The sequence below is a fragment of the Zonotrichia albicollis genome, chromosome 7, assembly GCF_047830755.1.
Source record: "Zonotrichia albicollis isolate bZonAlb1 chromosome 7, bZonAlb1.hap1, whole genome shotgun sequence".
Classification (NCBI taxonomy): domain Eukaryota; kingdom Metazoa; phylum Chordata; class Aves; order Passeriformes; family Passerellidae; genus Zonotrichia; species Zonotrichia albicollis.
The window spans coordinates 17,836,016-17,861,144 of record NC_133825.1 but is presented as its reverse complement, the minus strand read 5'-3'; the positions used below and the strand labels follow the sequence as shown (position 1 = coordinate 17,861,144).

General features: G+C 47.5%; 1 protein-coding gene across 1 annotated transcript in view; it reads left to right on the top strand.

The window, feature by feature from the left end:
• Window positions 1-25,129, top strand: part of CDH23 (cadherin related 23) — a 209,763-nt gene that overhangs the window by 35,726 nt on the left and 148,908 nt on the right. The window contains exons 4-6 of the mRNA XM_074544462.1: window positions 7,766-7,908; window positions 11,195-11,242; window positions 11,426-11,518. Of these exons, the coding sequence (XP_074400563.1) occupies window positions 7,766-7,908; window positions 11,195-11,242; window positions 11,426-11,518 (284 nt within the window). The remainder of the gene's footprint in view (window positions 1-7,765; window positions 7,909-11,194; window positions 11,243-11,425; window positions 11,519-25,129) is intronic.

Below are 25,129 nucleotides of genomic sequence, written 5' to 3'. Positions count from 1 at the left end.
CCTTCTCCCTCCTGTTGTGGGCATGAGGACAGAAGGACAGACATCAATAAAAGTCAATGAGAATTTCTGACAGAGCAGCTTCTGCAAGAAAACTTCTTTTTTTTTTTTTTTTTTAAAAAAAGGGTGCAAACAATGGATGGAGGAGAATTTGCATAAAACTCATTAGGAAAAAAGTACAAGTTTCATAAATCTTGTGATAAATTAATGCTATATGGTTCCGAACATGATGTATTAATTTTAGGATCAAACGAATGGGTCTGTGATCATTCTTGGTAATTATGAGGCACCCAGGCAGTTTGGAGAGGAAATTATTTTTAAGGGTTTTTTTTTTTTTAAGAGCTGGAACCCTTTTTTCACCAGAAATACCTTAACAGACCCAAACCCCTCCTTTTACACCTGCTCCTTTTCTTATCTCCTGGGTGTTTTATTTGATTTTATTTACTTCCCTCTTTCATGCTGGGGCAGCCTGTTCCTTCCCAGACAAAGGGAGACAAAAGCCCTTTGAGTTTTCAGCAATTCTCCATGGTCCCAGGGGTTTGCAGTGAGGGGAAGGCAGGAATTGCTGGGTCCCAGCTGGAGCAGGCAGGGAGAAAGCACCTGGGGTGCTGCTGGTCAGGGAATTGCTCAGGGATGAGCATTTTGGGATTCTTCCCTCTTTTCCAGGCAGGTTTGGAGGCACTGCAGCGATGCCAAGGTGCACCAGGGACTTTGGCAGTGTGAGAAATGATCCTCACATCAAAAACAATTTCAATAGTTTATTGAAACCTTATCAAAAATGCAAAAGAAGACTGAATAGAGAAAATATTGCAGTGCTGTGAGGATTTTTTTTCTCCCCACCATGAGCTGATCCACAGAATGGAGGTTTCACCTTTTAACCCTTTAAACCCTCTCAAAGTACTGTCCAGTGATGGAATTTTACTTCCTTAAATCTTGATTGGAGGCCAGGTGCTCCAATAGTGACAAACTCCCAAATGTCCCAAACCCGGGTTTGGAGATACCACAGTGTCACCCTGTCTTTTTTAAGATTTTCTCAGCCTTCTGATGTTTGCATTCTTGGACAACTTTCTCACACACTTTATATAAATAACTCATTGTTTTGCATTCTGTTATGGGAGAAGAGAAATTTGATGGGCTGCTGGTTTGTCCAGTGTCATTGGAGAGGTGGCACTGTCACCCTCCAATCCACTGTCACTTTTAGAAATCTATAAATGTTGGAGACAGAAAATAAAAAGTCCCTTTTTACCTTAGAAAAATCAACAAGCCCACGTTGTGTTGTTTCGTGTCTGTGATGGTGTTCACAGGGGTTCTTGGATGAGGGAAGAGATGAGGATCTGACTCCATGTTTCAGAAGGCTGATTTATTATTTTATCATATATATTATATTAAAACTGTACTAAAAGAATGGAAGAAAAGATTTCATCAAAAAACTAGCTAAGAATAGAAAAGAAAGGAATGATAACAAAGGTCTGTGGCTCAGGCTTCCTGAAGCTTCTCCTCTCCGGGCTGAGCAGCCACATCTCCCTCAGCTTTTCCATGCCCTGCACAGAGCACCCAGCACAAAGCCACATGTTTAAAAGTGAGTTTGGAGAGCCTGTGTGGTACCTGTGCTGCTTTCAGACCTCCTAAAGGCTGCTGGAGGGCATTTACTCTCTGTTAACCATGGATACAGATGTTGATTTTAATGGGGAGGATGGCAGCAGCCAGGGGCTGCATGCACAGCATCTGCCAGGAGAGCCTCAGGAGTATTTTAATGATAATGTGAAGAAATTTCAGTGTGCCATTGATATTTTTGGTGGTTTTCCTCCCCTCATTTGTGTTGTAGGGTTAACCAGAGTGATCAGTCCTGAGCAAGCCAGAGGAACCCTCTGTAAATGGGGATGCTCAGCTCTTCTGTGCTGTGCTCTGCCTGTCTTACACAGCTTTAAAAGCCCTTTTAAACAGCTTTAAACCCCTCTGAGAGCTGTGGGCAAGGCAGGCAGTGCCTCTCTCTGAGGTTTACCCACTGGCTGTCAGCTCTGCTCACGGATTCTGCCTCCACTCTGAGTCCCCATTTAACCAAACACAGCAGAGAAATTACAGGCTCTGTCTCAGAGCATCTGAGGAGCCAGGGGAAACTCTTCTGCTGTGCTTTTCACTTCCCAGCTTGACAAACTCCCTCAGAAATGGTTTTGACTGCACAGATTTGTTTTCCCTCTTTCCTGTCACCTCTGTGTTTGGCTCCTTTCCCTGCCATACATGACAGCAGCTCGTGGTTCCTGCACCAGCTGGTCCAAGGCTTTTTCCTCACACTATTAGTGAAAAAAAAAATCTTTTTTAAAATTTATTTATTGTGAAAGCCTTTCCTAAGAGGTGCTGGTGTCTGGCTGGCTCTGCAGTGCAGGAATTGGAGAGGAGGAGCTGGTGCTCCCCACCAGCAGCTGGAAGGAGAAACGTGTAATGCTGAGCTCACACTGAATTTTAGGAGTGGAAACTTCCCTGGCCAAGTCCCTCTGGAAAGTTTTGGCTCAAGTGGTAGAGCCCATTGTGAGAAGGAGGTCAGGGAGGATCTGTTGAGGTTGTGCTTGTGGAATGAGCTACCAGACACCTGCTTTGGGAGAGAGCCTTGGCATCGGGGGATTTGCTGTTCTGGTTCAGCCAGGGAGTGCAGGAATGGAGGTGGAGAGACCCTGGGGAGAAATGATCCTCAAAAAACTTTAAAAAAATCCAAAAATTTTCAAAGGTTTAATGAAACCTTATCAAAATCACAACAGAAGACTGAATAGAGAAAGTATTACAGTGCTGGGAGCAGAGGATTTTCCCCACCATGTGCTCATCCACACAATGGAGGTTTCACCTTTTAATCCTTTAGACCCTCCCAAAGTTCAGTCCAGTGATGGAATTTCACTTCCTTGAATTTATATAACTAGAAATCTATAAAACTTAACATAAATACATAATATTTGCCCTTTAATTGTGCGAGTCAGCCACGGCATTACTCACCTGTCACACCTGGATAGATGTGCTGAACCCTGCTGGTCTTTGGTTGCCCTCCCATGGTGGCATTGTCCCCTCCATATCAGGGTTTTCTGTGCACACTCAGCTCTGGGTTTCTGATTTGTGCCCTGCAGGAAACTGAGGAAGCCTCATTCCAAACATGGGAGCAGCTCTGTGACCTCCTGCCTGAAAGCAGATTTTACTTTACTTCCTTTTCTTTCCCTCTCATTGCTCAGAGACTGCTGAGCAGCACAGAAATATTGGCACTTCATCTTTTCTTTTCAAAATCTTGGGGGGAGCATCTCCAGAAGAGCTTTCTATCCCTCCTTTTTTATTTTGTTTGGTTTTTTTTTTAATTTTATATTTTCTGAGAGGTGAAAGAGAAAATGAATTAGGGACAAAGGAAAAGGGAGCAGGTGACAAATGAGAAGAACAGGGCTGGAATTTCAAGATCAAATCCATCAAATCCCCTGTGATGAGGGGCCAGCCTGCTGTGCTGAACTGGGCTGATTGGAGAGGCTGTGCTGGGGTGACTGGGGCAGGAAATGGGAATGGGGCTGGCCTGGCCCATCTCCCTCACAGGGAAAAAAAGGGAGTCCAAAAAATGTACTGTATTTGCAGGGAAGCCCCAAAAAAGGATGGAATGATGCATCTGACTCCATGTTCTCAGAAGGCTAATTTATGACTATATTATATTATATTATATTATATTATACTATACTATATTATACTAATCTAGATAGAGATATTATATATATATATAGATATATATTATGCATATTTATATACAGATCTATATATTATATAAATATAATATATCTATATTATGTTATACTATTATACAATACTAAAGAATAAAGATACTACACTAAATAATACAGAAAGGACAGGTACAGAAGGCTAAAAAAATAATAATAAAACTTGTGACTCTTTCCAGAGTCCCAGCACAGCTTGGCCCTGATTGGCCAAAGAGTGAAAACAACTCACACTGAAATCCAAAGTAACAATCTCCTGTGGGTAAACAATCTCCAAACACATTCCACATGAGCACAACACAGGAGAAGCAAATGAGATAAGAATTGTTTTCCTTTTCTCTGAGGCTTCTCAGCTTCCCAGGAGAAAAACCCTGGGCCAAGGGAATTTTCCAGAGGATGTGAATGGCACAGAAATGTGGTGGAAGTTTTACTTTTGGAAGTTCAGTGTGGTGATACTGAAATGATTTTTAAATGATTTTCTGCTGGATTAAGGAGCTGAACAGTGGCTGAGGTGTTGGTTCCCTGTGCCAACTTTTGGCCTTGGTGGAGAAGCCAAAATGTGGTGGCTGTGCCCAGACAAATGACCCAGAGCTCATTGGTGAGCCGAGGAAAAACTGATTGTTAAAATCAGGATTAAATGTTAAAATCAGGATTAAAATGCTTTTCATATTAAAGCAGAGCTGATGCCTCAATTCTTGAGCCCAAAAGCAAATGCAGAAATTCCTATTAACTCCACATGGGTATGAATCAGACCTCTTAAAAGAGAAGCTTATTAGGAAATTAATTAGAAACCTGCCCCTTGTGTGCCCTCCATCCCAGCCCAGCCCCTTCCTGCTGCCCTGGGTCAGCATCTGGATCTTTCCCTGGGGCTCTGCACTTTCCAGAACCTTCTGGGAGCTCTGGGATCCTTCCAGAGACTGGGTTTGAGTTTGTTTTTCCTCCCTTTTCATCCTCCTCTGCAGAGCAGAACCAGTGGAGATGAATTGCTGGGGTGCAGCCCCTGTTCCCACTTTCCTCCTTGGCAAAGTGGAAGGGCAAGAAAAATGAAAAGGAAAATGCAGATGTTCACAGCTGTAAGTGCTGAGATCAGAGTTCCTCAATGGGATGCAAAAGTGCCCCCCTAAAACAGCCTAACCTAATAAAATATATAATAAAACCCGATCAGGAAGAAAACAACAGCAACAAGGAAAAAAAAAAAAAAGGCTCCTGAGGTCAGTCAAAGTTCAACACTTGGAGAAAGAAGAAAATCTGTGTATGTGTGAGAAAAGAGGGAGAAGTAGCTGTGATTGAGAGAAAGGAGACACAGGGAGACAAGATAAATTCTGATTATCTGCTGGAATCAAGACACTTAAGTGCCCTGTCTGATTCCTGAGGGGAAACAAATGGAGCCCATAGCTCTGTGCTGCAGGAAGATCATTTGTCCCTGTTCCCTCAGCCCTTGCTGCTTCTGCAGGAGGCTCCAGCACCACCCTGGGCAGGGATGGGAGCTGTTCTCCTTTGGGATGTGCTGCATGCCCTGCCCAGCCTTCCTGATGATGGGGGAAAATAGGAGAAAATCAATAAATACAATAAATTGGTGCTGAAGAAATCAATGGGAGGTGACCTGAACAACTGTGGTGGTGGAAGTGGTGAAACTTTAATACCACACTCCTAAAGTTAGGGGAAAAACATGGAGCAAAGCAATTGTGAAGTCTCATTTCTCATTTCAGGCCTGGGTTTCTTCTTCTATTTATTTGTTAGTTTTGTATTTTATACAAGCCCTGCCTCCTTCTCCAGGTTGTCCTGAATTTAGGAATTCAATTCCCTGGAAGTGTGTTGCAGTGCAGAGAGAGAAGAGTTAAATATTAAATTATTGTTAATTTAGTTATTTATTTATTAGTACAACTGGGTTTGCAACTCACAGACCACAAATGCTATTAAAACTGGCACAAGGTTTTCCTATTCAGCAGGAATTCCAAGACCTTTTGGAGTATTTGCTATTCTGGAGGGAAATTATGACCAAATTATTGTTGTGGGGTTTTTAAATGGGATGTAAAGGGTGGAAGCCTGTTCTCTATTTAAATATAACTGGGTAGAATAAAGAGGCAAGATCCTGGATTTATTTTGTCCTAGTTATGGCTTTCCCTGCCATGGAGACTGTCTTTCTGTCTTCTTGGGGCAAAGAAACCTTTGCTAAGGATGGCTTTGAGCATCCTCCAGCATCAAATCAAGCTGCTGCCTTGTTTTATATCAGGCTTACAAGGTCTGAGAAAGTGAAGGGGTTTGGTATCCGTGGGGTTGGCTGCATGCAGAGGTGAGAATGCTGCAGGTGAACACTCTGATCACAGGCTGGACAAAGCCACTTGTTTCTGTCTCTATCCAAAATGCCTTTGGTTGTGACCCCTCACTCACTGCACCTGTTGGTGGAAGGAATGTTGTTTGGGTTTTTTTTTTCCCTAGTGGTTCATTCTAGCTGCTTCTTTTAGAACAAAACTGCTGCTCCTCCTCCAAATAGGAATTTGGGTTCGGGCACTTGCTCATTGCTCACTATCACATTTTGTTCTCTCCATGGATGTACTCGAGATGGCCTGAGTCATCTCACTCTCATCTCACTCTTCTTAGTCATAGATGAGGCAGTTCAAGCTTTTAAAGCCTTTTTTTCTTTTAAAGGAAAGGCATTTCTGCTAACTCTTGGAATTTTTTGTCTTCCTCTTGAGTCCAGTCCTGAAGGTCCAAGCAGCTGTAGCTCTGCAGCCTTGACAGAAGCAGCTTTTTAGCCTAAAAGCCCCTCCTGACTTCCCCAAGAGCCCCGTGGCTCTGCAGAAAGGGTGTGCAACCTCTCCCTGCATGCTTGGAATTAATAAATTTTTCCCAAAAGACTTCAAATTTCCCAGGGCTTCACCTGGCTGCTGGGTCCCCCCTGTTATGTGTCTCCTCAGCTTGTACCAACAGCAATTTTACATCCCACTGTGATGTCCCCAGTGAGGCTGGTGGCCTTGGGACCTGCCAGGCCAGCTCCTCACTCAAAATGTTCCTCACCAATGTCCTAGGGCACTAAATCTTTAATCACAAAGTCACTCAGGGTGAAGGAAAATGCCTCACAGAAATCTATTATTTCTTCTTTATCTGCCAAAGTTGTACTCTCATCAAAGAATAAAATCAGGTTTGTTTGACAAGCTCTATTTTCCATAAAATCGTGTTGACTGGCATTAATTATGTTCCTATCATTTAATTCTTTATTAATGGAATCTCATATTGGCTTTTTCCATTATTTCAGCAGTGATTGATGTCTCACCAATGGATTGGGAATTGCCCAGCTCTCTCTGCTCTCCAATCTGTGCTGCTGCTTTTGCCCTCTGCTCTGCTGGAGCTTCCCTCAATATCCCAGAGGGATCAATTTTGGGCATCTCCTCCTTGGCCAGGAGATCTGGGGGCATGGTGGCTCACACAGACTGTGCCCCCCATCCTCAAATCCACGTGGCCAAGGAGAAATCTCATCCTCATTCCTCCCATCCTCCAATCCATGTGGCCAAGGAGAAATCTCATCCTCATCCCCTCATTCTCAAATCCACCTGGCCAAGGAGAAATCTCATTCTCATCCTCATCCCCCCATCCTCAAATCTGCATAGCCAAGGAGAAATCTCATCCTCATCCTCCCCATCCTCAAATCCACGTGGCCAAGGAGAAATCTCATCCTCATCCAATCCCATCCTCAAAGGATTTCATCAGAAGGCTAGCTAAGAATAGCAAAGAATGATAACAAAGGCTTGTGCCTCAGACAGAGAGTCCGAGCCAGCTGACTGTGATTGTCCATTAATTAGAAACAACCACATGAGACCAATCACAGATGCACCTGATGCATTCTACAGCAGCAGATAATAATTGTTTGCATTTTGTTCTTGAGGCCTCTCAGCTTCTCAGGAGGAAAAATCTTAAAAGAAAAGCTTTTTCATAAAAGATGTCTGCAACCCCTGCTCTCTGACCAGCTGCGTGTTTTCAGCGTTTCCTCTTCTCTGCCTGGTTTTGCTCATGGTTTCTCTCCTCTTTGTGCCTCCCAGGTTCCTCAGTGGCCCAGCTGCTGGCCAGGGACCTGGACAATGACCCCCTGGTCTATGGGGTGGTTGGGGAGGAGGCCAGTCGCTTCTTCGCCGTGGAGAGCCTCACCGGCGTGGTGTGGCTCAGGCAGCCCCTGGACAGAGAGGTAAACTGGGCATGAACCACAGAAATGGTGGCTCTCCATCCTCTGTGAGAGCTGGGGTGGGCGCTGCTCCCTGCTGGAGGTGGGGATCTGGGTGTGCCCACCATGATCTGTGGTTCTCCAGGTCAGTGGGGACATGGGCAGTGAACAGCCTGCTCTGGTTTCTTCTGACCTGATGGTTTTCCTGGGTGCTGGAAGAACACCTGTGGGTCTGTCTCGGGTTTTGGTTGTCAATTGCTGCCCCAAGATGTGCAGGATGTCTCTGCTTCAGCCCGCACAACTGAAGAACAACTCAGAGCTCTTCAGTTTTCAGTCTTGAAGTTGTTTATTAATTCTTATCTATAGAATCTATATCTCCGAGATCTGCTCAGCAGGGCAGCCACAAGCACTCTGTGTTGTCCTTTTATACTACAAACTACGTATAACATATTTACACCTAATTCCCAATACCTATTACCTCTGTTAGACAGTGCACTTCTACCTAAACCAATCCCAAAGTGCCAGCATCACTGCAGAAAATGGAGAACAAGAAGAAAGAAAGGCTAGACATGCCCAAATTCCTATAACTTGTCCCCAAAACCCCCATACCAAAAATCCTAAAATCTACGTTTTCACCCTGTGATCATTTTGTTATTACACCATTCAAACCTGTGTGACTTTCAGGTCCTCATACAAAGCTGGTAACTTGCTCCAGGGATCATAATCAAACCCACAGGTGTTGTGGGCTGTGTGCCAGGGTCTGTGAGCCCTCCAATGGGGGTCCCAAAAACTCTGGACACCCAGAGGGATGTAATGAGTTCCAACAGGTCTGGAAGTAAAGGAATTAATAGGTGCAGGTGGTCTGCCAAGGAGCCAGGCTGCTCCCACAGTCAGGGAAATGTGCAGGCTTCCTCTTTAAATCTCTGTGCCAATTAAATCCTTTACTATTTAGAACAGCGTGTCAAGAGATGTGAGGTATCCCTGCTTATTCAATCTCATCAAGACTTTTCATCCTCTTGTGGATTCAGGCTGCTGGATGCTAAATTTGGCAGGATCCTTGCCTCAAAGCTGTTTCACCACCCCTATTTTCAATGGCAGCTTTGGTGTGCAAGGCTGGAATCCCATCCAGGTGCCTGCTTTGCTAAAACCTTGGCCCTTTCAGCTTTCCTGGAGCAAGGAGGAAGTGACAGCAGGAAGACTGGGAAAATATGATGTGATTTGGGCAACGTGCTTAATTTCTCCTGTGTTTAGTGCTGCCTTGGCTAGCAGCAGCCTGGGGAGGATGAAACCCATTAACACACCTCTGGTGCTCCCAGTCAGAGCCAGACAGGCATTGGCATGCGGAGGAGCAGGGATGCTCTCGGGCTGGGGCTGGGGGGAAGGCCAAACTCAATTTCACAGTGTTAGGAGCGAGACTTTGGGAAAATAAAGTGCTTTTCTTCACCCCTCTCCCCTCCGCCTCCCCGTGCCAGCAGCTGCTGGCCTGAGCCATAAATCTTCCCTCATCCTAATGCCTCCTGCTTCCCCACATTTCCCATGCCAGCCACAAGACCAGGAGGGCGATCAACAGATTTTAGGTGTCTTGTGGGGAGGGAAGGAGCTGGGCAGAGCTTGGATGGGCACAGCTGATCCCTCAAAGTAGATGTGAGACAGCGAGGGCAGAATGGATGTGGGGAAGATGCAAAGGATGTGTAAACAACAAATTTATGGTGGAGGAAGCAGTCAGAGGGAAGGGATGGAGATGGGCACAGAGCTGGGAGCAGAAAACACTGGATGCACGTGCTTAAAAAGCCACTGAGAAGAAGTAGTGGGAAGGGAAAAGGAAGAGGTGAATTCTTGTCCTGCGGAGCAGAAAGAAGGGAAAAGGAGCCATAGTAAGGTAAATGATGCAGGGAAGGATGAGCTAGAGAAAAAGAGCAAATGTATAGAGGCAAAATGAATTTTAAAAGATTTTTTTTGTACTCCTATGAAGATTAGAAGGAAAACGGATTTCTAGAAAAACGGCAGACCCCGAGGCTAAAGAATTGTGTTAAAATAATTTGAGAGACAGCGGTTGGTACGTGGAAGCTTCCTCTGATTATTTTATTGAGTTTTTAAAATTTAAATGCTCAACAGGTCGTTCCTTATCTCCTGCTTTTCCTTTCTTCCCTGTTGCGCTGTCCCTGGTGGATGAGGAGGGGGAAAAGAGAAAGCAGGGATGCAGCAGGCTGGAGTGGCACAGGCAGCAGAGTAAAACGAAAATCCATGGATTTCTAATTCTTGAGGTTCAGATGCTGCCCTGAGAAGTTTTTTGGACCAAATATTCCAATTCAATGAGGGATTGTTTCCATTGTCAATTCCACCTGGCCTACCATTGGATTGTTTTTTGACCAAAGGCAACTCTTTCACTGGCACACCAACCAGACAGGTTGAAAAAGGCTTTTCTGGTTCCGAGTTAGACAAACATATAGTATCCAAGCCGGCAGCCTTGGCTAAGGTCACCCAAACATTTGTTTTCGGTTGTTCCACAGGCAAATCTGCACAACAAAAAACAATTAAAATCCACCAATACCAACATACAACTTGCATTTGCTCCATCTTTTCCATGAGCTAAGTTTTGGCAGAATCCTTACATATATATATCAATTTTAAAATTTTGTTCTCCGCAAAACCAATAACCTAGTGGGCAGGTACCACATAGATGTGGTGGCCCAATCTTTACATGATTCTTTGGTAAAATAGGAGCAAAATGATTGCTGGTGGGAAGAAAGGGGTCAGGAAGAGAAGGTCTGTCTCCACTGGCAATATCCCCCTGCCCTGATCCCAAAAATTTGCTCTTTTCCACTTGTTGCTCAACCCAGCATCAGTGACTTGATTTGACTGTTAATTTAGTTAAAGCAATAAGGAGCAGAGAGAATTGTGTAGGAATTTCATGGAATTTCAGCCAGTCCTCACTACACAGGCTTGTCCCAGGATTCCCAGCTCTGTGATGGGGAAGCAGCTGCAGGATTTAGAGGTCCTCACTGAGACTGAGTTGCATTGCCACCAGTCCTAAATCTTGCTGTGTTTTAAGTGCCCAGCTTAAAACAGGGAGCTGATTCCTGAGCCCTGGGGGCATCTCCTGTGCCTGTGGCATACACAGCAGCCCTGCTGGCATTCAGGTTCCCTGCCCAGTGCAGGTAATGGCACTCCAGCACCTCTCCTCCTCTGGAAGGTCCTGGAAGCATTTTGCGTGTAATAGCATTGGCTGAAAGTCCCCAGCCTGCCACCTGCAGATAAACACTACAGCATCTTTAATTATAGTTTTTTTTTTCTTCTCTTTCCCTTTCAGACCAAGTCAGAATTCACAGTTGAATTTTCTGTCAGTGACAGCCAAGGGGTGAGTGTGACTTCTCATTTCATGGTCTGCGGCACGGGCGGAGGGGAGCAGGGGCTGTGGGTCACTCATGCACCAGGAGAGAGGGCTCACCCCTTGGCCCAAAGCCCAAAACCACAGCCACAAGCTGCTTTTTAGGCTCTAAACCCACACCTAAACAGCCTGCTGCTGTCCTCGGGCCCACAGGTGATCAAAGGGACAGTGAACATCCAGGTGGGAGACGTGAACGACAACGCGCCGCAGTTCCACAACCAGCCCTACAGCGTCCGCATCCCAGAGGTAGGACCATCTCTGCCTGGCTTCTGCCTGTCCCCTCAGGGGCCACTCAGGCTCTGGTTGCCACCACAGAGCTGGCCACCAATGCACAGGGCTGTCCTCTCGCCCTGGAGCCTCGTGAGGTTGCGGGAGGATGAAACTTCTGGAAGTCACTGCCTGAAAATGGGCAGGAGCAAAGTGTTTGGGGTGTTGGGGGAAGGAGGTGGAAGGGGAGGTGTGGTGCTTTGGTGACATCTTCCCCATGACAAATGGGAAGTTTGGAAATGAGTGACAGTGAGGATCTGTGTCTTGTTCTCTCCTTGGAGCTGGGGGCGTGCTCAGCTCTTGTCACAGAGGTGACCTGAGGCAGGACTGAGTGTTTCTCCAAATGCCTGAATTGTGGCAGAGTGCTGCCCAAAGGCTGGTCATTTCCCTCAACAGCTCCTTAGCAGGACTGGTCCCATGTTGTCCTTGGGATAAAATGGGTGGGAAGGGGCCACAGGAGATCATCTGGCCCAAGCTCCTACTGATCCAGTGGGAATTTTTGTGTTAGGTTGGACTGCTCAGGGCTTTATCCAGCCAAGTGTTGAAATATCCCCTAGAACTGAGATTCCATGACCTTCTGCTGCTCTCTGTGCTGGCCACTGCAAGGGAGGTGACATCTGCTCATCCATCAGGGGCAGCTTCTGCACCTGTGGCTTGACTTGGTTGGGAATTTACAGGTCTGATGTGAATTTAGGCTTTAAGCTGTGGCTTCTTGTGCCAGGAGGAGAAGGTGAGGATGTTCCATTTGAAACAGGAGGTTAGTAGAGCATTTGGGTTAGTAGAGCATTTGACATTGTCCAGTGGAGGAAACCACTTTTTGCACCACAGTTCCAGCGCAGTTTTTCCCAGACTCTTCCTCAGGGTGTGGGTGAGATCCCATGTGCATTGAGTGTGTGTGAAATGGAGCAGCTCTGGTAACTGAGAGGTGCAAAAGATTGTGTTACCAGGGTGTGTTTAATATTCCTGCTGCTGCTGCTGCCCTGCCATGCTGGGCTGTGATCCCTCCCCACCCCTCTGCTGCGAGGAGGATGAGGTTTCTTCATTAGAGCTGCTTGTGATGCTCGAGCCAGGAGCTGGAGTCTCATCTTTGCACCAAGTCACCTGAAACCTCCCTGTGAGAGAGTGACACTGGGTCACAGGCATTTCTGCTGCTCTGCAGAGCACCAGGGCTGGAGAAATGACTTGGCAAAACCCCCAGCAGGTGCCTCCTGTTGTATTTTCAGGGACCCCTGACGAGGGAAGGAAATGATGAATCTGACTCCATGTTCTTAGAAGGCTATTATATTATATTATATTATATTATATTATATTATATTATATTATGTTACGTTACATTACATTGCATTATACTATACTATATTATACTATACTATACTATACTATACTATACTATACTATACTATACTATACTATACTATACTATAGAATACAGAAAGGATACAGATGGCTACAGAAGGCTAAAAAGATAATAATGAAAACTCGTGACTCCTCCCAGAGTTTTCACAGCCTGACCATGATTGGTCACTAAGTCAAAAACAATTCACATGAAACCAATCAAATAATCACATGATGGATAAACAATGTCCAAGCCACATTCCAAAGCAGCAAAACACAGGAGAAGCAAATAAAAAAAATATTGTTTTCATTTTTCTCTGAGGTTTCTTAGCTTCCCCTGGGAATCTGGAGTTTCTGTGCCACATCTCTTCTTGCTGACAGCTTCTGTCCTTGATGCCTCAGGTTTTAGATTTTCTATTTTTCACATTCTGTGCTGCTTTAGTGTGTAGGTCTGGGCTACCTATGAGGGGATGGTGAGCTCTGTGCACAGAGCAGGAAGACAAAACAATTCCTGCTCTAGCTGGGGACCAAGGACAAATGATCCAAATCTCAGGCCCGAGCATAAACAAGGGTGAATTGAAAAGAGAAAAACAAGGATGGGGCTTCATGGGCAAAAGCTGTAATTGGACAATTAACTGCAAGATGCAAATGGACCAGAACTTATAAAAGTGAGAGATTTTTTGACTGGGTGTCCATTTTGGGACCATTTTGGTTCATCTTGGGTGCAGCCCTGGCTGGGCTCTTGTGCTACCCAAGGTGCATCCATTGAGGCCTCCTAATAAATCCCTACTTTATTCTGTAACTCTGTCTACCCTCTGTCCTAGGGCAGCCTTCACAGGGCATCATCCTAACAGCCAATATTACAAAGCTTGAGTTTTCCCCATTTCCACAATTAACCCTTGCCCAGCAGAGAGGGCAAAGGTCCTGGTTTGGAATCTTGGAATCAGAGTCACAGAATGATTTGGAATGTAAGGGACCTTAAAGCTCCTCTAGTTCAGCTCCTGCCATGGGCAGGGACACCTTCCACTGGTTGCTCCAGCCTGGCCTTGGACACTTCCAGGGATCCAGGGGCAGCCACAGCTGCTCTGGGCACCCTGTGCCTGCCCACCCTCACAGGGAAGAATTTCTTCCCAATATCTAATTTAAACCCCCCCTCTTGCAGCTGAAGGCCATTTCCCTGTGTCCGATCACTCCATGCCCTCATATGTAGAAAATTAGGGCTGGATGAGGAAAGGGAACTGCAGGCAGGTGATGTGGACGAAAACAATAAATTAAAAAAGAAGAGGCTGAGCCTTTGGGCCATATCCCATGCTGTGCAGGTGAGCTGTGGGTGTGCTGTGCAGGATTTCCAGCACTGCCTGGCTGTTTGTGGTGCAGCAAGCCTGGTGTCCCCCCCGTGCAGCCACCCAGCACTTGGCCTTGGGAGCTGTGCTCTTCTGGAGGTTGGCCTAATCTAATTACAAGGCAGAGTGTGCCAGCTTCCAGTTTCTGCCCGTGATCTTTAACCAAGGGCACTGAGCAGAGGTAATGAGCCACAAACGCCTTGATGTACAGCATCCTGGAATCACTCCTGTTCTACAGCCAGGGAGAGAGAGCCTTGCCTTGCCAGAGAGCAGGGGATGGGGTCTCACCACCTACAGAGGCCCCTCCGAGGGCTGCAGGTGTGGGAGGTGTCAGCAAGGAACTTTTTCTGAGTGTGGTGGTGCAGCTCTCAAGGAGGAGATGCGCACTTGGCTTTGAGATCTGTGCTGAGCCACGAGTTTTCCTTGCTGCTTGTCCATGACTACTCAGAGCTGGAGGTGGTGTGGCATGGAAAAGTGGTGAGGGACACAGCCATGGTGAGGAATGACAGGTCAGCCCATGCTCCAAACAGCTTGAGGGAGAGCAGCGAGGGCGCAGGTACCAAAATCCACCTCAGAGCCCAAACCGAAGGGCCTGTGGATAATGAATGAAGAGAGCTGGAGCCTGGAGAAAGAGGAGAGGCTGGTGTGGTTTTCAATAGACTGGCTCTGCGCAGATTTGGCAGCTAATGAGGGTTTTTCTCTTTTTAATTTTGAGATAAATGGATGTATCGATTTGCAGTTGTCGTAGCTAATGGAGCAGCGACCACAGGGCTATTTAAACCTCGCTGCTATTGTGTGCCACTTGGAAAGTCAAAAGAAGAGTGTGCATAAATAAATGGAACATGAAGTAAACTGACCTTTAAAAACAATACTGCCTCTAAATACCCATCCTGGTGCTTTACGTGCTCCGCTCGGTGCACGAATGGGGATTTATCTGGGCACGGGACGTGGTGTGGGGAGGGATGGGGAGGATGCAGCACAGCAGCTCGACTGCTGGAGTGGCACCGCTCCTGTGTGCTTGCTGTGTGCTGATCTCATGCTGGAATAGCTGCCAGGGGCCAGCAGAGGGATATGGGGATATTTGCTCCAGCCTAATCGTCCGTCCCGTCTGGGCAAGGGCTGCCCGTGCTCTGCCGGCCCCAGCGCAGCCAGGCAAAGCAGGGCTGCACACAGATAGGGGAATCCTGCTACAACTGGCAACCTAATTCACCAAGCTGGCCTCGACAGAGCTCATTAAGTTCCCGTGTATTCATTTCGGGCTAATGGCTGTCATGCTGGCTGCTGTTTGATTTGCTGTAATGGACTTTTATGGCGTTCCAGTTTGCGAGGACGTGCGTGCCCGTGGCTGTGCCCCGTGGCGCTGCTGTAGTACATTAGTTAGCTGCTCGTGTGCTTGCTACTCTGACCTTCAGGGTTTGTTCTCCTCTTGCACTTCATCTCCTTGCATTTCATCTCCTGCTCACAGCCTCTACAGGGTTTGTTCTCCTTGCACTTCATCTCCTGCTCACAGCCTCCTTTCCACCCCCCTCAGGTACCACGTTGCTGGGAGTCTCAGGGTTTTGGCTTTTAAACAAGGAGAGATCTATTGCCAAGCCTGTGGCAGGCTGTTGTGGCCATGCCTCAGCTTGTGGCAAGCCCAATCTGTTTTATCTAATCTTTTTTCCGTTTGGCTGCATCTGTAGGGAACACAGAGTTCTTGGATTGGCGTGGTTCATTGCTTTTAGGTGAAGCAAGCAAGCGGAGTGGAGCCAGGCCCCTGTTTGTGCCACCTGGTGTGATGAGGATGTCGGGGTGCACTGTTCCCCCTGGGTGCCTGCTGGGCTTTGTGTCCCAGTCCCAAGCAGGAAACCTCCAGGGGTTTCCACACACCTTTGCCTTTAACTCCTGGGGCAGTGGTGGGGTCACCACGCCTGGAGAGGATGTGGCACCTGGGGACATGGTTGGTCAGTGGTGGCCTGGGCAGGGCTGGGGGAATAGTTGGACTCCATCCTAGAGGGCTTTTCCAGCCTAAATTGCACTAACTTTGAGTCTAGTACCTCCTTGGGAAAAGCTGTTTTCTCCTGTAAGCCCCCAACATCCTGAGCTTGCTGATCAATTCAAGGCCTTCTCTTGGCCTTGGAGCCTCAGCAGCTGTGACATGCTGGCAAAAAGGTCATTTAATTGTTGGTTTCTTCACTGAATGTTCACTCAGGAGGTTTCCATTGGAGCTTTCTCTCCTTCTGTGCTCTCCCCCACCTCATTCCTTGTGTTGTATTTATAACAGACTGAGTGATTTATGAAGTGATGTGTGTTACATGTTGAGGTCACTCAGCCCAATCCCTGGAAGTGTTCTGGGACAGGGTTGGATGGGGCTCTGAGCAACCTGGTCTAGTGGAAGGTGTCTGTGGCAGGGGGCTGGAGCTGGATGGATTTTAATGTACCTTCCAAGCCAAACCATTCCATGATCCTATGATCTTCCAGCAAAAAGCCTGGCACTGGGCCAGGGACTGCAATTCAGCACCTCAGTCATTCATGAAATCACAGCTGCACCACGAGAGAAGCACCTGTAACTCCACAAGGACACAGGAATTAGAGCTCTGCTTTCAGATTTGTAACCACAGCCTGCTCTGCCTTGGGAGTGTGCCTCCTGAATTCCAGCAGGCAGGGATGTGGGAAAGGAGTTTAAAAGTGGAAAGGGAAGTTTCTGCTCTACACACAGCAGTGCTGAGGCAGCCACAGCCCAGCTTGCAGGTGTCTTATCTCCTGGGCTTAGCCCTGATTTGCCAATTTATTTTAATTGGGAGGCAGGCGGGCGCTCACCATCAGCAGCAGTCCCTTCTGCTCGGGGAGCAGCCTTTGGGACTGAGCCTTCACAAGCTGCTGGCCACCATTTCCATCCCTAATATGGGGGTGTAGCTGAAATCGTGGCTTTTATGATGTCTTTTTCTCAATTGTGCAGAAAAGCACTTGGCGGGGAAGGAGCAGAGGAAGGAGGGGAGTGTCACTGCCCCGTCCCATGGCACAGCCTGGAGTCAGACCCTGCTCCACAGTGAGCAGGGGCAGGGAGGAGCACAGAAAGGCCCAAAAGCCCTTGCTGTAATTAAAATTATTATTTTGCTTTAAGGGTAATAATGTCGGTAATTACATCAGTTTCCCTGCCATCCTGCCCGAGTCTTTGGGGGCTCGTATAATTCTATTGCCATGGCTCAGGGCCTGGTGCTGTGCATGCAAACCAGCTGCCACGGGCTGAGCTCGCCCTCAGCTGCATTAGCCAGACCCTTGCACGCTCCCAGACACCTTCTGGGGCTTGCTTTCCTCCCCTCCTTTAAATAAAGAGCCTTTATAGTGGAGGTGATGATAACAGAGCTGATAAGGGAGATAGAGCACATTGCAAAAATGGTCTGTAATCACTGCTGGCTGCTTTCCTTCCTTGTTTCATTTCTTTTTTTTTTTTTTTTTTTTTTAATTCACTCTTTGTTTTCCTTCTCTCTTTGTCCTTAGGTTTCCATGTGGAGTATAGAACTGAACAAATAATTTACAGTGAATAACTTCTCCCCCAAACCCAGTCATCCCTTCCTTCCGCTACCTTTGAGTGTGCAAAATTTGCAAGTGTCTTGAACTTCTCCTTGGCAAACTGGATGCAGTTTTAAACATTTATTTGTTTGCTGAGAGGTTTTTTCGGTTTTTAAAACTTTCTGGAAAGGCAGCAAACAGTTTATTGAGTTATTGAAGCTGTGTTCATGAAGCACTGCTGGACAGAAAAGCTGGTTCTCCTTCCTGGGTGCATCAGGCACTTCCATGTCCCCTCCATCCTGGCATCCCACTGGCATGCCCAGTGCTGGGGATCTCTCACCTCCAGAGCCTCTTGCACAAATAGAAATGGGGATTTGAGTGTTGTTTGGTGTAGCAGGAGGGTCTCTGTCGCACAGGTGAAGCACTTCCCAAACCTCCCAGACATCCTCAGTTTTAATTGTCTTTATTTCCGCATGCAAGCAAAGCATAAATGAGCTGGGAAGTGCAGGCCCTGCCTTGGGCTCTCCTTCTGGCTTTGGGATGCTGGCAGTGTCTTCAGGCAGGAGCTTGGAAGCACAGCAGGCACCAGCTGTCATCTTCTCCCTGCTTTTTTCCACCAGGACTGGAGAAAAGAATTTCAATGAGACAGACTGCAGTGCATTGAGTAAAACACAGGGCTGGGGCTGAAGCGGTTTGCACAGCTGATGTTATAGATGTCAGAATCCTAAAATGGTTTGGGTTGGAAGGGGTATTTAAAGGTCATTTCGTCCATCCCCCTGTCATGGGCAAGGACAATTCCCAATATCCCAGGTTGCTCCAAGCCTTGTCCAGACTGGCCTTGAACACTCCCAGGGATCCAGGGGCAGCCACAGCTTCTCTGGGCACCTCCTCACCCTTGTTTTAAATAACTTTATCCTCTGAAGCTGTGCCCAGGTAGGTGCTCAGACCTGGAGCAGACTTCACTCTGAAGGTCACCTGCACGTTTTTGTTGTCACTGCTGTGACACCAGAGGATCTTGAGTGACGTCCTGGTGAGAGAAAAAGTGTCCCCTGTCCCTTGTGTGGATTCACCAGTGAGCAGCAGAGCCTGGTCCTTTAATGCACGTGACCAAGGAGTGAAATGAGAGATGCAACAGAAACTACTGGGGCGGAAAACTCCAAATGGCGTGGAAGTAATGTGTAAAGTGTCCTGGAGATAACAGTCATTTCCACCAGGCACAACTTGGGCTCTTTCTGGAAGGGGACTGCAGCAAACAGGGGGGGCAGCCTGAAAATTAGAAATAGTCGTGTGGTTCTGACCAGTGGAGTGCTGGGTAGGATGAGGGGGACAGGGGGAAAAAGCAGATTTTGACCAGAAAGGGAAGGCAGTGTGGGGCAGAAAGTAATTTGGTGCCTCCATGGAGGAGCTGTCATGATGGGAAATTAGGAAATTATCTCGAGGGAGAGGAAGGGAAGGTGTACAGCAGCATCCTCTGAGTGAGGAGAACACAGGCAAAGAGGGGTGAGGTAACTTGGGTAAACCATTTGTCATTCCTCGTGGGAGAAATGGGAAAAAGGAAAAACATCCTCACTCCCTGAGCTCCTTCCCGTGGGTGCTGAGGGCACGGATCTGCTGATTTCAGAGCTCTGCTGGGTCTGCCCCCGGGTCAGGATAGTGTCTGAGCTCAGGGTGCCCAATGCCAGGAGCTGGTGGCTCCTCAGGACCCTGCTGGCAGCCGGTCCCTTAGGCCAGGCATGTTCCCCTGGGGCACAAACAGTGGCTGGTGGTGCCACAGCACTTCCCCAGCCTGGCCTGAAGGGTCTCCTTTCCAGGGGACATTCCAGCCCAGCCCTGTCAGTGTAATTACACTTACACATCTGGGCAGCAGATGGCTTCAAGGTCTCTTCCCTGTCTGTGTGCTGCTGGCAGCAGAGGGGTGAGCAGGGGGTGAATGTGACCTGCTGGCAATTAGCTTTGTTTTATCTCCCTTTCCTCTGGTTACCATCTCCTCCCAGAAGCCTGGGATGGAACTGACCTCATGTTCCAGCCAGCCACAGCTGCATCCTCTCCCCTCACATCCCTGATTTGTCTGCCTCCCTCTCCACGCCTCACCTTTGCACTCACCAGCAGGACCCTGCCTGGGTGTAGAAGTGGTTTATAGGAATGGTTTATAGGAATGGTTTTTAGGAATGGTTTCTGGGAATGGTTTTTAGGAATGGTTTTTAATTTCTTCAGGTGGTGAGTGGCAACTCCTACATGCCAGGTAGCAAAAAACCCATCACTGAAAATGCATTTAATGTTTTTTACTCACATATTGGTTTATTCTCATTTTTTTAGTCACAGCACCTAAATTAAGAGATGTTTAAGGTCTTGCTGAAAGGTGCTGTGTGGGACAATCTGGAATTTTAGGGTTCAGAGTCTCCCCTTACATCCCTGTTTTGTTTACTTCCCTCGCCACGCCTCTTCTTTGGACTCACCAGCAGGACCCTGCCTGGATGTAGGAATGGTTTATAGGAATGGTTTATAGGAACAATTTTTAGGAATGGTTTATAGGAACAATTTTTAGGAATGGTTTTTAGGAGTGGTTTTTGGGAATGACTTTTAGGAAGGGTTTTTAACTTGTTCAGGTGGTGAGCGGCAAGTCCTCTGTGCCAGGAAGCAAAATCCACATCACTGAAAATATATTTAACATTTTTTACTCACATAATCATGCAGTTTGTTGGTTTATACTAGTTTTTTAGTCACAGCATCTGAATGAAGGGATAATTAAGGTCTTGCTGTGTAAGGGACTCTGGAATTTTGGGGTCCGGGCCCTTTTCCACCTGCAGTGCCCAAGATCAGCAGCAGTTCCATGAGGTGGGCACACATTAGCATCCTCACTCCATGCAGCATGGGAATGTGAAGCTGCAGCTGGCACAAGAAGCTCTTTTCTCAATAAAAACACCCTTTTTAATTAAGATGGAAATATTTAGGGAAAATGGTGCCATTTTGACAGCAAAGCTGGGGAGAAATAGCATTTCAAAAGAACCATAAAAATCGCTCTTGCAATAGATTCATTCCAATTTCTTCTTGAGAATTGCATTTTGTGTTTTATTAGTTTGTAATGTGTCAGTGACAGTCATGTATAATAAGCTTTCTACTGCTGGTCAAACTTTGTGGTAAAATAATAGACTAAATCAGCCTCTCTATAAGTTTTTTAAATATTTATGTGTGAACTGAACTGTTTGTATCGGTTTCAAACTATTTTCATTACAAATGGAAGGAATTTGATCTAAGTAGAAGTTTCAATCAAAATTAGGGGCCATTACTTAATTTCAAACATTAATTGCTGTGGGAACTTAAAATGTGGGTGATTTATTTTGTTAGTGCAAATAATGGAGAAAGCAGGGAAAGTGAATAGAGGGTTCAAGGCAATTTTTGGTTAGAGGAGGAAAAAAAATGGGGAGCTTTTAGTTTTGGAGATTTGCTTTAGGGAGATGTGTGAAACATACTTATTTGCTTTTCTGAGACAGGATGCAAACCCAGTGGGGGAAAAAGGAGAGGTGGTCACAGCTGTCACTTTGTGTAGGATGATGGCTGCTTGTCCCTCTTTTTGCAGGGAATTGAGCTCATTCTGTGGTCAGGGGGGTGTGTTTGGCTGCAGCTCTGAGCTCAGGTGATGGTTATATCAACAACCCCCTTGTTTCCCAGACCTTGCCTTGGCTTCCATCGTAGTCATGTTGCTTCCTTAGGCTTGTGCTGCAATTGTAAATCAAACTGGAAAGGGAGGTGGGAAGGAGGGGAGGGAGAAGAGGAGGTGTGAGTGAAGTCAGCCCCTCCTGCCCAGCCTGTGTGTGATTAACCCCAGTCACTCACACGTGTTTGGAGGCACCTCCTGACCCGGAGTCCAGCTGCTTGTGCCACCAGCACTACCTTCAAACTGGTGCTTAAGGAGGAAAAAAAGGAGTTTGTACTGATAAGCTGTATGCTGGTATCCAAGAGATGCTTTTTTAGCACTTCTCCATTCATTACCATAGGTGGAAGATGATCTTTCCCTAATTAGTAAATCTTTATTTAAAGGTAAGCTGAGAGCATGGTTTTCTGAGCCGTGGAAAAAGAGAGATCTACCCGTGCTCCATCCCATAACCAGAGCTGGATGAAAACCCTGAAAAGGGAGCAATTTTTACTGCCTGTGTGATTTATTTGACCCCAAATTGAAATGATCAATCTCCCTGAATCTGCTGCACCAGTGCTTGGAAAAACACTTTATTAAATGTGCAGCCAGATGTGTGTTTGCAGGCCCCTCACTCAGCCCCCATCTCTGGGCTGTGCTGCCCATGCCTGGCCTGTGAGGGCTGACAGGGAGCTGGCAGGACAGCTGGATGGTTTGTTCTCCTGTGGGAAGGAGTTTTGCAGAGGCTGTGCCTGCTGGTGTGAGCCCCACGAGGGTGGTGGCCCTGCAAGGCACACGGTTCTTGCAGCCAGAGGGGAAATTTCACCCCATCCTTGCAGCCAGCAGGGAAATGGGTGCTGGGGGGGAAAGCCAGGAGCTGTGCAGGTGGGGACACCTCTGCCCTGTGGGACACAGCCATGGCATTGCCTCTGAGCACACCTGGAAATTCCTGCTGGGGCTGGGAGAAACATGGATCCTCCTCCAAGGACAGGGATCCCCACTAGCCTGGTGTCCCACCGTGTCACAGACCTTCCCTGCAAGGCTTTCCCTTGGCCGCCTCCTTTCTGACGGCCTGGAACACAACTCCTGCCCTGTGTGGAGGGCAGTTTTTTCAGCAGGTTTGCACCTCCAGAGCATGTGCTCCATCATCTTTCCCTCATCGCCAGCAATGACAGGGATCCTCACCAGCCTGGTGTCCCACCATGGCACAGACCTTTATGCAAGGCTTTCCCTTGGCCACCTCCTTTCTGAGGGCCTGGAGCACAACTCCTGCCCTGTGTGGGGGGCAGTATTTTCAGCAAGTTTACACCTCCAGAGCGTGTGCTCCATCACCCATCCCTTGTCACCAGCAGCAACAGGGATCTTCATCAGCAGTGACAGGGATCCCCGCCAGCCTGGTGTCACAGAGCTTCCCTGCAAGGCTTTCCCTTGGTGACCTCTGTTCCAGGCCCTGTTCCAGGCCTTTTCCTGAGGGCCTGGAGCACAAGACCTGCTCTGTGTGGAGGGCAGCATTTTCAGCAGGTTGGCACCTCCAGAGCGTGTGCTCCATCACCCATCCCTTGTCACCAGCAGTGACAGGGATCCTCACCAGCCATGGGGGATCCCTGTGTGTCCCACCATGTCACAGACCTTCCTGCAAGGCTTTCCCTTGGCCACCTCTGTTCTGAGGGCCTGGAACACAGGACCTGCCCTGTGTGTGGGGCAGTATTTTCAGCATGTTGGCACCTCCAGAGCATGTGCTCCATCACCCATCCCTCATCACCATCTCCGTGTCCCACCACGCTCCCTCACCCAGGCGGTGTCAGGAGGAGGTCAGCTCTCCTCTGGCAGCCACAAACCTGCTTCTCACCTGGCTGTGGGAAGCAGCGAGAGCTTCACCACCTCCTTCTCTTCTGGTAGCACCTCTGAAACAGTGTCTGCACTGTGCTGGCCCCATGAATGAGGTGTTTGGTGGTCCAGAGCTAACACCAAGGAGCCTGATCCTCACATATCTGGTGTTTTGGGCTTGGGAGAGGCAAGAAGAGCCTGGAGGAAGAGCACAGAGGAGCTACACAAATGGTAGACGGTGAGGAGAGGAGAAGGCAAGCTCAGGGGGAGCTTTGGGAAAGGCAGGACATGGGGAGAGGAGAGCAGAGCCTTGCCTCCATTCTGCACGTTCGAGCTTGAGGCTGGGCTGCGGCAGGCAGGCTTTGTTTGGGAGGGGGGAATCTGCTTAAAAAGCCTCAGTGGAGCGTTATGGAATCGGAATGTGAAGGGTAATTGAGCTGAAAGCCATTCTCCTCCCGTAGCCTGCGCGGCAGGAGCCGCTCCAGCACCCCCAGAGCCAGCCTGGAATCCTGCTGGAAGAGCAGGAGTGGGGCTGGGTCACTCAGCATCCAGCTAAAGCAGAGCTGCCCAGGGGAAGCCACACCAGGGCTCGGAGTCCCTGTGGTCAAGATGACCCCAAGGTGTGGGAAAGTCTCTTTTCCCAGCCCCGAGGTCAAAGAAGGAGCCAGAACTCTTCTATTCTCATTTGCTAGGTTGTTTATTTTCTGTTATCTGTAACATTCTTTTTTTGACCTGCTGAGATCTATCCAGCAGGTCAGGTTGAGGCACACTGACACTTCCAGGGCAGTGTTATCTTTTTATACTATAAACCACCTATACATTATTTACAATAATTTTCCAATACGTATCACCTATGTTAGTGTGTTATCTTTGTATACTAAAAACTACCTGTACTTTATTTACAATCATTTTCCAATACCTATCACCTATGTTAGACAGTCTGCTTCTACTCTAAACCAATCCAAAAGTGCCAACATCGCCCAGAAGATGGAAGTCAAGAAGAAGAAAGAAGGACAAGGCACGCCGAAATCCCTCCATCTTGGCTTCTGAACCCCCATTCTAAAAATGTTAAAATTCTACTTTTCTACCCTGTGACAAAGTAACTATCATTCTACTCAAACTCTCATGGCTTGGAAATTTTCATATAAAGTTGGTAATTTTTTCCATGGGTTAAAATCAAAGGCAGAGGGGTGTTTGGTTTTGTGCCAAGGTTTCTGAACCCCCAGCCAGGGGCTTGAGTCCTCCAGGGTGCCCAGAGGGATGTCCTGGGTTCTGACATCTAGGGAGGGATGCAGAGGAAGGTTTTTCTTTTTTTACAGAAAGGTAAAGAGGTTCCTGAGCTGCAAATCTCCTTCCATGGAAATTCTTTGGTCTGCTCTCTGATTGATCCCTGCAGCTCAGGTCCCAGTGTCCTTCTGTGGTCACACCCTTTGGCTGTCCCCTTTCCCCACCAAGCACCCCCTGCTTTCTCCCTCTGGTGCTCAGTAAGAAAATGCCACTCAGACCCACAGAGATGCCCCAGAGCACTTGGCTTGGCCCAATGGCTGATTCCAAATGGTCATTTGGAATAATCTGAAGGAGCAGATGAATAAAAACCTTGACAAAAAGAGGAGTGTGGCTGGTCAGAGTGGATGTAATCATTAAACACAAAAGGGAGGTTTTAGTCTCTGTCCCTTGTCTCTCCTGTCCTGGGAGTTTGTGGAAGGGGACAGGGGCTTGGAGAGCTGCTGGTGCAGCCCCAAGGAGGGGATTAGAGAAACCCCCCCAGTTTGGACCCCAGCACATCAATGGTGTGAGATGCTGAGCCCAGCTGTGCACCCTGTCCTCTGTTATTGATTGCTGAACAGGCACAGTTAAGTGCCTCTCATTAATATTTGTTTTGGTCTTTTCCCTGAATTCTGATGAGTGCAGGAGATGCTGCTTATCTCTCTCCTGCAGGTTTTCTTTCTAGAGGATTCCTCT